The following is a 14776-nucleotide window of genomic DNA, read 5'->3' as shown; positions in this document are numbered from 1 at the left end:
CAGTGCACATCACAGGAACACCAGAGGAGGCATCTGAATGAACATTGATAAAGACTCAGGATTGCTGTCTTTTCTTATTCATTTGTCTTAGTAGCTGCCGATGGTGCAGAGGCAGAACAGTGTCTGTGGCTCTCACCAGGACCACAGCAGTCATGTCTGAGGTTGCAGACACAAGCTGTCTCTGTGAATTAGCATAGGACTCCTTAGCCCCTTGTACTGCTAGAAAAGGCACATATTTGTATCAGTAAATTAATACATTTGATGCTGGCCCTGGGCTATCTGGCAAAGAACCATATTTGTATTATCCTGCATGAAAGTCACTTATGCAGTGTGATATATTATAATGAAAGCCATACTCTTACAAACTGTGACGTTCATACAATTATGACTGATCAGGCTATTTGTTCTTGTGTTATTCTCAAAGTGCAACATCAGAAAAGCTGAAATAGAGTTATAAAACCCATTTGCCTCATCCTTGACTAGGCCTATATAAGGAGTGAGTGGATTACTCATTTCACACCTCACAAATGCCTACGATGTGCTAAGAGATCTTAAAGAGAGAGAGAGAAAGTGCACACAAATGGCCCACATTTGCAGAGTAATAACTAATATCTTGAAAACAGCCGTGCGTGGGTGGACAGTGGGATCCTTGCGTGTGAAATGTGGCTTTTTTTTTTTTGAACAAGATGCTGCACAAACAGAATTTAAAATAAGTCATTTTCCAAAAATGTATTTATTGAAGCTTATCAGGTGAGGTAGTCTACTAACAGTCATTTAACACATATAAATACAAAGTTAAAGAAACCCTAAATAAAAAAATAATAATTTACACACAACTAACAGTGTATTTCTAATGGGACAACTGCCTTCTATACAGTCTGGTCATATTCAACAAGTAAATATTTACATATGCATTTACTCCTTCAGGCCCATATAAAGCCAAATCCAAATGAAGACCCTACAGGCGTCTGACCTCGGCAAAACAGATTTAATTACATACTTTATTTATTAAATACATTTTAGTTTAATTGTAGTTCCCCAATAACTACACAAGAGCTTGTCCAATGCCTTTCAACAAGTTTCAAAGTTGTCATCTCAGCAGTGTTTCTGTCACGTACTGAGGCCTAAACATCCTAACACAATGCATTAAATCATCTACTGTAGATTAAAACACGCCATTCTTTTCGTAAAATCGTCTACCATGGTCTCCACACCGACTTGGAGTAAGTTAAGGAAGGCAAGCTCAATACATCCTGGCCGTCAGCCTCCTCTGAAGAAGAAACATTACTTTGCTCTGAGTCTGTCTCATCTAGGTCAGAGCAGAGGTCATCGGTGGAGGTGGTGGAGGGTGCTGGGGACACCAGAGCCGTGTACATGCTCTCGGACAGGGACCAAGTGCTGTTACCGCCGGGGTACTCTGCCACCGTGCCCGGCAACATCACACGCAGACGGTCCTCGTCGTTCAGCGGCATGCTCTCCAGGAGGTGGTTCAACAGCTCCGCGGCAACTGTTGGGTCAATTCCCGGACAGGTGGACACAAAAGTGTGGACGTCGTGCATACACTGGATGTAACCTGCAGCAAACCGCTCACACGCCTCCCGGTTCACGGCGTCCACTTCTGTGGACAGATAACATAACACAACCATTAACTCAAAAGTTAGCAAGAAAACGTAAACTGCTAGCGGACGGCTCTCTGCTCTGATTGGCTGAGCCGCGGACTAAGACGTACACCCCAGATACAAATCTTTTATAACGATATCTATTATGCAAACGCTCACCTGTGGCCGCAGCACAGTCAGTCAGAATATTAATGCGCTGACTCCTTATGAATTAAGGTGTTGATAGTTTTAACGCACTATATTCATCCGCGAAAGAATGGCAAACAAGTAGCTAAAATGCTAGTTTAAGTTAATAGTCTTTTGTTTAAAGGAAAACTTGTAATGCGCTATTGCTTAATGGCGTTCTCGCAAGTAAATGTAAATTCACGGAAGTTGTTTACCTTGAGCCCGGTTTTGCAAGATGCTCTCCACACGTTTCACTGTCATCTCCAACACTTCGGCATTCTCCATCTTTGACTGTAACTGCAGCGGGTGACAAAAAAGCGTAAGCAAGCGCCACCGGCAACACAAGTTAGCTAGAACAAGATATCAGATTAGTTAGTCTCGAGAAGCAGCACTACATGAGGCAGGGGCCTACAAACATCCATATTGTCTTACGTCCGCGTCTGCGACGAGAAGCCTGAGTTCTTGCAAACTTTCATTGATGCGAGCCCTTCTTTTCTTCTCGACCAGAGGTTTCCTCATCTGCCAAAACAGTGAGGACAATGGAGTTACTCTGGCAGTCACCAGCCAAGTTGGAACATAAATACTGGCATTAAGTGCTCACGTAGGCCTTTACCTTTCTGTCAGATTTGACTCCACTGCAGTTATCACCTCTGTCCATTCCGTTTGTGTTGTTACGGATGGGGGCCATGTTGTTGAAGTTTAACCCAGCCGCTGCCAGAAGCCAACTGGACTGGAGGTTGGTGTGTGATCCAAAGAGCCGTTACAGCTTGTCAATGGGACAGATGGCCGGGCGATCCCAGCGGCTAACAAAGCTTGCAGACAGACTGGGCTCCTAGTGCTGCTTGGAGGGGGCATTTACTAGGTATATATGACGGCTCATTTACATGTGAATGGGGGAGCTGGCTGGCTACCAGAGCAAGACACAGCGAGGACGCGCAACGCTCGTACACGCCGATCATTAGCGGTCTGTTAGCTTTTCCCTTTACTTCAGTCTGAACCTCCATACGGAACATGAGTTGTGAGATAAGCTCTTCAGAGTCGGACCTCAAAACTGGTGAACAAATCCTGTAGCCACAGCGGAAAGAAATAAGACATGTCCAATTAAACCAGTGGAAATAAATAAAACATTCGTCTTGGAAAGAATGCATGTCAACAAACACTCCAAACTGCTCTAAAAGCAAAATACAACTAGCCCTTCACATGTATAGTCACCATATTATCGAGCACTTCTTGCATTTAAACATTTCAACGTTTATCTTATAACTTTTTTAAACCCCATCTTTTAATGCATCTCACCAACATATATTTGCCAATTGTCACATTGCATCATTAGACAGCTGAGGCTGTTTCATGCCTGATTGTGAGCAACCCACTCCCTCTGTATGAAAAAAAACCCAACCCTAATGTGAATTGGATGATATGAGCCATTTGTCAAATACATCACTCTTATGTGTTAAGAGCCTTCAGCCTGATGAACAAGCAGCCTGGAACAGTGCTGGCTCTATTGTACATTATCCCTGTGTTTGGAACATTTACTGACGTGTTTCCATTGCTTACTCTGATTTAAACTTTAAGCAGAGATTTCCATAAAATTTTATTGTTGCACAATCACTTCAAATCCACATTCAAATGTAATGTGCAGTATTTCTGATCTATGTAGTGAGTCATACCGACACACTGCCATGACGCTTCACATATGGTGATGAGACCTGTGTGCATGTCTGTGCAAATTTGCATGTGTTGTATAATTAGCATTTGGTGGGGATTTGGTAGTTTGGTTCGCTGTTACAGCAGTACTCTTTCAGTTCACTGTAGATGTTATGGCTGCTACATTTTAGTGCACAGAGGTGGTTTCAGTTAGTTTAGAATAGAATAGTCTTTCTTGTCACTGTACGTGGTACAACAAAATTGAGAATTAAATAAAGATACATAAATCTGAAATATAATTACATCTTACCACCTGACCATAACATTTCACAGTTTTGTTCATGAAATTAGATTTTTATTTGGTGAATTGATTCTTAGATACCTAAACTGTCTGCAGCACTAATACCCCTACAATACACTTTGTAACCACATACACCGACCTATTTTGAAAATCTACTAAAAGCTCATTACCTAATACTATACATTAAAGCATTTATTAATTAAATCAAGACACAAAGGCACACATAATTCACAGTACAATGTATGCATCACATGATTTCATAAGACCGCAAGTGCAAAATTATTATTATAAGTTAAGAACTTTATTGATCACGCAGGAAATTGTTGACATATATAATTGTTGTAATTACTACTACTACTACTACTACTACTACTACTACCAATAATTGTAGTGACCCAGTGCTAACTTTATTGCACTCTGGTAGCTGGCTGAGAGTTTGAAACAATCCCAACATTTCCGGATGATAGTGTTGAGAACGTGGTTGAGAAGAGGAGATGCAGCTTTAAATAAAATACGGAAAGCATTACCATATCGGGCACTTGCCTTCAGATTAAGGGCACGACGTTGTGCGATGTCAGCTAAGAGGAGAAAAAAACATTTCTTTCTTCCTAAGCGGCTGTAACATTTCAATTATATTTATGTGCATACCACAGATCCCAGAAACTGTGTATTTCATGCTAGATTTAAGCACTTTATCCGGACGTGGACTCTTATTTTGACAATGGTGAGGCGGCTTTTCCTGAGGACCCACACAATGCTTGTTCGTCAGAGAAGACGCTCTTCTGATGTCACTGAGTCCCGGGGGCGAGACTGGTTCGCCGCTATATAATCTTCCCAGCTCGGTGGATGAAACCAGCTCATTGAAACAGATACTAGACAAAGCAATTGCACACTGAACAAACTAACATGGTGAAGATCACTTTCCAGCCAGTTTCGGCGCAGAAGCCCGATAAAGAGATCGATGGAGACAAGATCATTATACCTCAGGCTCACGTGAGTTTGCACACTTTTTTCTTTGTTTCGTCCTGCGGCATTTGCCTTGTGTCTGAGTAGTTATTCTTGCCTGTAATGTTTGATTTGTCTGTCCATGCATCATTAAGTCACCAGATGCGATTTATACTGGGAAGCGATGCGCTGTTTACTCACTCCAACAACCTTAAATACAAAAAAAAAATAGTCTGCACGATTGAAGCAATATATTCCATTTAATGACAACTGAATGGTTAAAAATCACAGCACGTGCTGCAGTTTATCATATTGCTTTTGCTGGTACACTTAGTGTATGCAGAAAAAAAGCCTGTTGTGTAATAATTGTATAAAAACAAGGAGCCAGATCCAACACTGCAGGCCATCCCGGCCTGGGGATGTTGACATTACGTCACCTTGTTTGGCCACCTCGAGGACAGACTGCAGATGGCTGTCCTGTGTGTGTGTGTGTGTGTGTGTGTGCGCGCCTTCAGCAGAATATGACACCCATTAGTCTCACGTGGCTCATCAAGCATGCATAAAGAGACATCTCCCTTTGTCTCAGTACAGGGGTGCAAATAGCCTCAGGTTTTTTTTCTCCCGCTTTTAATCGAAATGAGAAAACAACTGAGCTGTCAGTTTCGGTCGCTGCACCAGTCTGTGACGTCACAAAGTGTTATGTCACGTGAATTCTGCAGGTAGCGCCTGACAGTGCGCGAGCCTGTGAGCCTGTGAGTTGTTATCAGGGATTACTGTGTGTTGTATGTGAACTGTTTACTAGCTTTTTATTCATAAAAAATATGCCCTGATTGCAAGTGAGCACAATCTGGACAAGTATTGCAGTTTCAGTATAATTTTAGCTATTCCTGTATTCAATGAATAGGATCCAAAGTATATTTGAGTTAATTGAAGGACCAGGGGTTCATAAAGAGCTGAATATCATCTTTGTTTCATTTTTCATTCATTTTCAACAGAATAAAACAGTGCTTTAAATTAGATAGATAGATAGATAAATCTGAATTAAATTATGAGATAGTCAGACCTTTCACAATATGTCCAGCTTGTATTTAGCTTTCCAGGGAGGTAGTCCTTTCTGGACATAATTAGATATCTGGCACAGAATGGATGCCTCATCCCTTTTTTTCCCCCAACACACTGTACACAGTGAATACAACTTGATGACGCATCCGTCGCTTCTGCAAACAGTTTTCATCTGCTCATTACGTCAAGAGAAGAATAAGACATGATGTCAAAGACTGTGCGCATTGAGATTGGCCAGGCGTCAGAGCCAGCGTGTGTAGATTTATTAATATGTTCACCTCCCCCAGGAGACTTCTCATTTTGACTCCCACTGAAAGGCACTAGCTAACTGCAAATATGGAGCGTGGAAGTAGGCCTCTAAGAATAGACCCAGACGGCCACGTGCCAGCATCTTCGTCAGAGCCTGGCACAATCTGTTCTCGCTGCTTCCGCTCTCCATAGCAACAGTCGTAGGGAGAGGTAGCAGATTGACTGAGAGACTGTGGGTGGGCATCTGGTATGTCTCATTCCACTCCATCCTACGTCTACCAGATCTCCTCCCCTGACTAACGACTTGGCAACTACTTCTCTCCAGAATTAACTCTGTTACAATTTGGACTTTGTACTTTAATGCAAGCATGGCAGTGTGAGACTGGAGGACAAGTCCACTACTAAGCCATTTTACCAATATTTCTCCCAAAGTTTCTCTTAAGTAACATCAGAATTGGATTAAAAGAGTCAGCACTGTTGACAGCACTTCATTTTTACTATGGTTACGCTAAGACGTCAAAATCTAAGACTTGTTTTTCTTGGCTGTTGCAGCATTACATGAAATTAAAAACGTTGCAGTTCCTTTGCAACAATTTGCACACATTTTGTCTTATTGGAAAATTTGAAAACCTAACTTGCCTTCTGATCAAACTGCTTTTCTCTTTACAGGAGCAGCTGGTTCTTCCAGGCAGGTCCAAGAAGCCTTTTCCAACCGGACTCTGCTGCCTCGCTTTTGGCCTGGTGGTTCTCTTGTCAGGACTGGTGATGGCCTCCATCTACGTCTATCGATACTACTTTATACCTCAGGTCAGCTCACTCTACCTCTGCTTTACATTATGCCCTGAACCCAGTGGTACAAATGAATGAACAAAAACAGAATAGAGGACACAACCTAATGTAACTGTCACATGCTAACTCAGCTCTGTTGCGTCCTTTTAGCAGATCCCAGAAGACAGCCTGTTCCACTGCCGGGTTCTCTATGAGGACTCTGTGTACGCTCCATTGAGGGGCCGGCAAGAAATCGAGGAAAATGTTGGCATCTATCTTGACGACAACTACGAGCAGATCAGTGTACCTGTGCCACGCTTTGGAGGCAGCGACCCCGCTGATATCATCCACGACTTTCAGAGGGTAGGTTAAGACGCTCATATGTTCACTGGTTTGATCTCATTACATTTTCTTCTTAAAGCCTTTCTCTCCGGCTTAGGCTTTAACCTTTTTCCATCTTTCTCAGGGCCTCACGGCTTATCACGACATTGCTTTGGACAAATGCTACATCACTGAGCTGAACACAACCTTGGTGATGGCCCCAAGGAGCCTGTGGGAGCTGCTCATCAATGTCAAGGTGAGGCACTTGCTACGTTCGCTGCTGATGTCACTGGTGAAACCTTTGTGAAAGCATTGTTGGAGATGAATGCTTGTCTGAAAGGGTGAAGGACAGCTTATTCCCATGCAGCGTTCCGCCCACAGACAGATCGACAGAGTGATTCATTTGTGTGTCTTTGCCACAGAGAGGGACGTACCTTCCTCAGACTTACATCATCCAGGAGGAGATGATGGTGACGGGGAGGGTGAGGAACATGAGGCAGCTGGGCCCGTTCATCCACAGGCTCTGCTACGGCAAAGAAACCTATCGCCTCAGACGCCGCAACCAGCGCAAACGTGAGTACACATCCACTTCCTTTTCCAATCTGCTCAGGCAAAATGAGATGCTAAATAATGAGTGATGAGTGCTGGGTCACAGCTGCTGATTTATCACGCTCTTTCACACCTGCACTTGTGAGTGCTGTGTGACGAGAGCTGGGTCACCGTGAACTCTGTGCTCTCAAAGAGGAAAGTGTTTGCTCCAGTGAGTCACAGGGAAATCCGGTGTTCAGTTTGGGCGCGTAGGAGCAAACGGAGAGCAAGTGACCAAGCAGAAAATAAATACAACCAGAACCAAATAGGGGCTTCCGAGTGCACATTTCAGACACTGTGTCTGCTGTGTGAAATCCTCCTCTACCAGCCTGGAAGCCTGACTATCATTTCAGTGTATGTGTGTGTGTGTGTGTGTGTGTGGGCGCAGCCTGGGAACTTCCTGCTTTGTGAGTCACTCGTAGTGCAGTGGACGCATCCACACACTATGGAGGAGGCAGTGATGCACATGAGTGATATCTCTGTCGTTGCTGCCTTTGATTGGTGTGAGAGCCTTAGAACAAACTTCCCTCAAGTACATATATGGATGGGATTTGTGGGGATCACCACTGCTGATTAAGAGCGGAGGCTTGTGGGCATCGCAGCAGTAGGTGTGTTTTCAACGCTGCACGCCTTCGTTTTCAGTAGTGAACACACTCCCTAAATTTGTTTTCCTTTCTATTCCAGGTATTGAGAGGCGTGAAACAAAGAAGTGCCACAGCATTCGTCACTTCGAGAACACCTTTGTGGTTGAGACCGTGATCTGTGACAGGGTCTAAGCCTGAGGCGGAAATAACAGCCATCCAACACTGAAGCCAGTTTCAAACCATACCTCTCAAATTCTTTAGGCTTTTAACTGCACTTTAAGAGCAAGTGTTTGTCCAACAGTTTTTGTTTTGATTTTAATGGTTGTTTGTTTTTTGTTTTTTTTTGTCTCAGATTGGAAATGCTCTTTCATTGTTCGTGTACAATGTCTTTTTTATTCAGATAGTCTGTATATTTGGATGATGTTATAAATGTGTTTGGATATATCTGTAGCTTGTCAAGTTGTGCATAAGATGTTAATATGTGTCGGTTTGTGACATTTTCATCGAAGGAGTTGATTTTATTTTACGTCTGACTTTTCCTTATGGTTATTTTAGTAACCCAGTGCACTGTTGGTTGTGGCAAGCTTGCACTGTGCACTCAAGTTAATGTTTGTTTTTTGGTTGTTATTTTACTTTGTTTTGAATGTCAGAAAATGGCAAAACATACCTCATGTAGTTTCTTTGCTGGTTTATATCATTATGAATGGTGTACATAACTTTGATTGTTCCTAAGCAATATATACTGTAAATTGATTTTGAACATATTGTTACATGCATAGATTTTTATCTGAAACCGACTTGTTTCGTGACCAATCGTTTCTTTATTGTTTATGTCCTCATTTCCACTGGTATCTTACTTTCGTACTCCTTGGATATAATGGCTTCAGACTGTAATTAGTAGCAGTGCTTTAGAAGGACAGATGGAACCAAAGTCTGCAGTTAGCGATGCTATGCTTAGTGCTGAGGACATATGGAATATTTAGAGAGAATGCTTTTTACTGTAGATGATATCAAAGGCTAAAACTCATCTTGTCTCGCTCTTCCTTCACTTTACTTGGAGTTGCCTATTGTCTTTAGCTTCCTATCTCGACATTATAATCTCTACAACGTTGATTCGTCCCAACTTAAAAAAAAAAAAAAAAAGAAAGAAAAAAAGATTTGGGGTGTCTTTCTGATGTACAACCTGGAGCAAATAAGTCTCTGCTGAGAGAGAGAGAGACTTGTGACATGTGCTCATATTTCAATGTCTGGAATACCTTATTTCACTGTACAGTCGATTTTTCTTGTAATATCTTGCTGCTTTAAGAATAAATGATCAAACTTTTTTTGTCTCCTGAATGTTCATCAGTATCAGTTTGAGTAAAGCAAACACGAATATCGAAATTATGGGTTACGGTAAATGGAGATTGTGCTAACAATAACATAAACACTGTGAAAAGGTAGGAGTCTATAAAGAGGGAGCTCCCTCACAGACAGTACTGACATAATGTGACTGGGACAAATGCGGCTCTGATTGGTTCAGGTTCTGAGGGATGTATTGTTTCATATTCATGGACAGTTGTTTTTGACAACAGAAAACTGCAGTTTCATTGTGGTAAATGTAACACGCGTCACAGGATGAACCTCTTGTGGTTAGATGCATTATTCACTTAAGCGTGGATGAGGAAGATTTGGTTTCAGAATTAATGTGTTGCAAATTGTTGATAAAAAGGTGAGTGTAAAGAAATACTTCCATGTGATGTGTCATACCGTAAAGCTGAGTTTACGTTTCAGAACACAACCGGAGGAAAAGTAAAGGACATGGTGCAAAAATACAAACACATTCTGTGGGTCAGCAAAATCTACATTATCCTCCCGTCAAAAGCTTTGTCCTATCAAAATATTCGTTTCACATTTTACATCTTTTTGTTTTTTTCTTTACTTTACAGAAGAACAGAAAAACATTAGACCTGCAAGCGGTTCCACTTTGGTGATTAAAAGCACTACGGTCTCACAAAAATAGTTTTCACTTGAGGAAAAATGACCAGAACAGAACATAAAATAACAGAAATTAAACTAAATTAAATACAAGCAATGAAGTGTGACTTTCAATAAAGAGAAGGCTAGTGCAAAATCAAAGACACAAAGTAATGCCAGTAAACCAAAACATGACAGGTTTCAGGATTTGTGTCTAGTTTTACAAATAGAGCTTTACACAACTTATTTTACACTATAAAAATAGTATTAATAACAGTAGAATCACATGCTGTTTATGCTTAGGAGCAACTTTCACTTTTGTACAGGTTTAAATCTATTCAATATGAGCAAAATAAGACAGATAGCGGCTAAGTGCACCGCATGGGCAACTTTCCATTTAGGTTTGGTTTTGACTGCGTTCGCATAAATCAGATGTGCGCCTGTAAACACACTAATATCAAAACAGTTTCAACAACAGTTATGTGCTACAGGAACCAGACCACTGACACTGACAGGTGGCTTCTAACAATCTTAATAACATTATTGCACATGTGCAGCTCCATTATAAAAATAAAATTAAACGCAAAAAATCCAAATAAAAAGAATATACAATATGATATGTACAGATGTAATGACCAATAGCATGATATGTATATACACTGTGGTGAGTTTAAGGAAGCTGGTAGGCAAGAACAAATAAAAACAAACATCTGCATTCATCAGCCAGTGTTTACAAATTGAAAATCTTTGTCCCTCATCAACAGGCTTTGATAACAGTTACAGGATGAAAGGAAGTCTCAAGTTCTGTTGACTCAAATAAACATGTCAGAATATCCAGAATTCATGTGCTAAATTGAGTAATATTTCCAAAAACAGTGGGCCAAAGAACCAAAGTAAGACAGCATCAACAATTAAGACAGTAACAATATGTTTAGCGTGTCATTTAAAGCTTATAAAAATCTGTTGTCATAAAAAAGTACTTTTAGATGGTCATTAATGAATAATAGTTAATTACAGTCATGTGTTTCATGATCACAACTGGTTGGTGTCTTTTCAAAGTAATAATTGACTAAATCTTTAGGCTTCATTTGTTTCAGTTTTAATTATTTACTTGTTTCAAGTTTTCATTTTATGTAAATCTTATTTTTTGTATAGGAGGCTATATAAATAAAACCTATGATTATCATAATAATTAGTCGTCTTATCAGAAGTAAGCAGAAACAAAACTGATCCAAAACTGACCTTTTACATATCTTTGATTTGACTTCTGAAGCACATACGGCAGCCTACAAAGCTCTGCCGTGAGCTGATTGTGCCCAGTTTTAAAATTAATTCTAATACCCTGCATCGGTTTCTCACTCATTGTCACTGTGTAAGACTGGGTGACTTTTGAGTGTTTTAAGCCATCACTCACCAGCTTGTTCTTAAATCATTCTAGAAATAAGTCACTTTGTGGCTTGTTGGTAGTTTTTCTTCTGCACCCTCCATCTTGATTGCTTGAGGTTACAAATGTGCCTACAGGCTTCCTGTCGCTGGACCAAATCACAAATCAGTCGTGACAGATTTTCTTTGCATGCTACATTTTAGCTTTGCCGACAGCACTCTGGTAAGTTCGGATTGCACTCTGACCTGCTTTATTTCCACACGTTGGTTTTATTTAGCGCTTGCCCCATTTGCCTAACAGCCACTGGAAACAATCCTGTCCCTTTTGCAGTTTCAGTGCTCTGCCCAGAAGCTAAAGAAGCCAGATCTTGTATTCACTACCAGAAGTCCTCTGAGGACAAATTATATTTTAATTTGAACTGACTTTGTCCCATGTTCAGTGCTCGGAAGTGCTGAAGGTGGGCCTTCTTTGGCTCGTCACTGACCACCTGAAGGTGTTTCTGGTGCTCCTCACCTCATGAGCAATGAAGTAGTAGCACAGGCCGTCCAGACAGCAAGTGATGTTGGAAAGGCACATAGTTATCTGTATGAAGAGGCTTATGCTGACCTGCGCACTGCAGTCTTGAATTACACTTTGGTGCACCTGGAATGGAGGACAAACATGAATCTGCCAACCTGCCTACTTGTGAAAATGTAATAATTTTACAGTAACACCAGAGGTAACGCAGTAGTGTGAACTCCCTGCTGTAGTTTTGCATGTTCTTATAAGCCAGATTACCTCTCCGGATATCTGCAGTATTTGTTAAATGTTGTATTTGTCAGAGTCTGACCTCGAAACAAATAAATAAAAAAAATTTTTGTTTTATGCCTCAGCTCCAGGATATCATTACCTTTCAAAATTCTATATAGCCCTTTTGTTGTTGAAATAAACAAATGCCATGTTTGATACAAATATTGAAAATAAATAAATTAACAAATTAAATAAAATTAACAGTGCATAAAATCCTGAAGCCCTACCCTGGATGCCCACTGCTATAAAAGTTGCTCCTGACAGCTGCTACAGCCACTTCTGTAACACAAAGAGTTGTGTTTTCGAGCCCCCCCTCAATAAAGGAATCCATTCCCTCTCTTGTTGACCAGACTTGGTGTGAGAAAGACATCATCTTAAATCATTTAGCCTGTTTGTTAATTGCTAAATTAATTCTGATTTTCAGACATTTCTTGAAACTGGGACAAGAAGTTGGACAAATTGTCTTTAAATTGGTCAGAAAAATGGCATTTGATGAAGATTACGTGATATGATCGAAAGCTCAGAACAGCCACTAAATGAACCTTGAGTTGAGATTGTTTTGTCAGCTGTATTAGTTGTCTACTTTAACCTTCACCACTCTTCACTTTAGATTTCAGTTTATGCAAAGTGAACTTGTAGTTGATCTTACCAGGAACTGCAGGAGGATGCCCAGGTGGCTGGGGGTGAAAGGCACCAGGAAGGCACTCAGACTGCTGACGATGATCTTCACACAGGCCCGGCTCTGCTGGCTGTGCTGCCCAGACTTGTGAAGCGTCCAGATGGTCCTGACTGAACAGTAGACCACCACCAGTGCAGGAACCAGGAATCCAAACACCTGCACACAGATGATCACCACAGGCTTCCAGCCTTTCTTAGAAAACCTGTGGAAGCAGTGGAAGTCTTTGTGATCGGCCTCCCTAAAACTGTAGGTGGTTGGAAAGATCACTGCCAGCACCAGCCCCCAGATCCCGACGCAGATCCCCAGAGCTGCTGTGGGTGAGCGTATTTGCTTGGCTTTGAACGGGTGACAGATAGCCATCCAACGGTCCACAGCTATACACATGATGGTGTAGATACTGCCGTAAATCCCAACAAAATACAGGCTTTCCAAGACAGAACAGAGAGGTTGGCGGTAGGCAGACCAGCGGTTATTGGTGGCTTGCATTTTGAAGGGAAGAAGAAAGAGGAGGAGCAGGTCCATCAGAGCCAAATTGGTCATGTAAATAGTTGACTCAGTCCATTTTCGCAGAAAGATGCAGAACACGAACAGCGCAGCAACTGTGAACATCAAACCAAATACAAATATGGGGATGTAGATGACGAGCTCCAAATATTGCATCAGGTGGTCCACTTTTTCAAAGGAGCAGTTGCTGGTGATGTTGTTGCTGCTGCTGCAGATGGGAAAATGGTTTGATTTGATTTAATTTCACAGCTCTCTCAAAATGAATCTGTCTTTCCTGTCTGCAAGATACGCCACTGCACAAAGCCACTTGAAACCACTCAGTTGTGTGGGTTCACTTACCGTGGACTTGTTTTTTGCATGTGCTTTCTGATGTAAATGTCAAAAACACCAAGAGAACATACACTATATTAGCTCCATATACACAGACTGCACAAAACAATAACTTTTCAGTGCACCTGTCTTTAAATAAAGTCTAATAAGCAGTCCTACGCAAAGAATCAGGCCTTTTGTGGAACCTCGAGTTACGCTGCAGACATTGGAAAACATCAGCTTGTGACGTAGAAAACTAAACTAAACTTGTAACTATTCTGAGAAGTGAAAAATATTTTTTCAGAGTAAACCCAAAGACATATCTCTCTAATGTTAAAAATTACATGGATAATGTGGGCTCATTCAAGTCACCAAGATTAAGGGCCTTCTCCGATTATATCGGTGTTATTTCCAATAAAAGTAAAACTAATAAATAATCAGCTTCCTTTCTCATTCCTTACTTAGTATCGTTAGTATTAGTATTAGTATTTGCAATGAAAGTCAAAGCAACAATGTCTGCACTTGCAATTTAACCATTTAAACAAATGTGTAACCTTAAGCAGTTGTAGAATTAGATAAGATGGTAAAATTGAAAATGTAAAATGCAGTCATGCCCTTACCTCAGGGATTCCATTTTCTCAGTCGAATGTTCTGTGTCTCTCTAACTGTGCCAGACACACTTCTGCTTTCTCTACCTTTGTTATTTCATCACCACTTCCTGAGTCATGCCACACGCTGCCTGTATGTTCCGATGTGCATTATAGCCGTTTAAAAGTAAAGCAGAGGTGAACTCGTCCAGCAGGTCTTGTACGTGTTTTAAAACAGCCTGCATGCACCGTTGCAAGTTGCTACAACAGCAAATTTCATTTGAATTTGTGACGTCTGAGAAAATAAACAGAATAGAAA

At 41.1% G+C, this 14776-nt stretch overlaps 3 protein-coding genes across 4 annotated transcripts; 1 reads left to right on the top strand and 2 right to left on the bottom strand.

Annotated features, from left to right (window-relative positions):
• Positions 1-703: 703 nt before the first annotated feature.
• On the bottom strand, positions 704-2959 carry hes6 (hes family bHLH transcription factor 6). The gene is made up of 4 exons (XM_046408782.1): positions 2398-2959; positions 2217-2303; positions 2000-2081; positions 704-1618 (listed from the first exon to the last, which is right to left on the bottom strand). Exons 1-4 carry the CDS (start codon positions 2470-2472, stop codon positions 1197-1199), a joined length of 666 nt encoding a protein of 221 aa, XP_046264738.1. The 5' UTR covers positions 2473-2959; the 3' UTR covers positions 704-1196.
• Positions 2960-4374: 1415 nt separating this feature from the next.
• Positions 4375-9573, top strand: itm2cb (integral membrane protein 2Cb). 2 transcript variants are annotated; one of them, XM_046408780.1, is made up of 6 exons: positions 4375-4725; positions 6658-6795; positions 6931-7119; positions 7223-7333; positions 7500-7650; positions 8350-9573. In XM_046408780.1, the coding sequence occupies exons 1-6, from the start codon at positions 4639-4641 to the stop codon at positions 8439-8441; spliced, it is 768 nt and encodes a 255-aa protein (XP_046264736.1). In that variant the 5' UTR covers positions 4375-4638; the 3' UTR covers positions 8442-9573. The 2 variants fall into 2 exon arrangements, with proteins under 2 accessions (XP_046264736.1, XP_046264735.1); XM_046408779.1 differs by having other exon boundaries at positions 4462-4725; positions 6928-7119.
• A 184-nt stretch (positions 9574-9757) lies between these two features.
• Positions 9758-14647, bottom strand: LOC124069543 (G-protein coupled receptor 55). Its single transcript, XM_046408778.1, has 3 exons — positions 14491-14647; positions 13028-13769; positions 9758-12231 (listed from the first exon to the last, which is right to left on the bottom strand). Exons 1-3 carry the CDS (start codon positions 14502-14504, stop codon positions 12025-12027), a joined length of 963 nt encoding a protein of 320 aa, XP_046264734.1. The 5' UTR covers positions 14505-14647; the 3' UTR covers positions 9758-12024.
• Between the last annotated feature and the right edge of the window lie 129 nt (positions 14648-14776).

This window comes from Scatophagus argus, chromosome 13 (genome assembly GCF_020382885.2).
Source record: "Scatophagus argus isolate fScaArg1 chromosome 13, fScaArg1.pri, whole genome shotgun sequence".
Taxonomy (NCBI): domain Eukaryota; kingdom Metazoa; phylum Chordata; class Actinopteri; family Scatophagidae; genus Scatophagus; species Scatophagus argus.
This window is presented reverse-complemented; position numbering and strand designations above follow the sequence as displayed.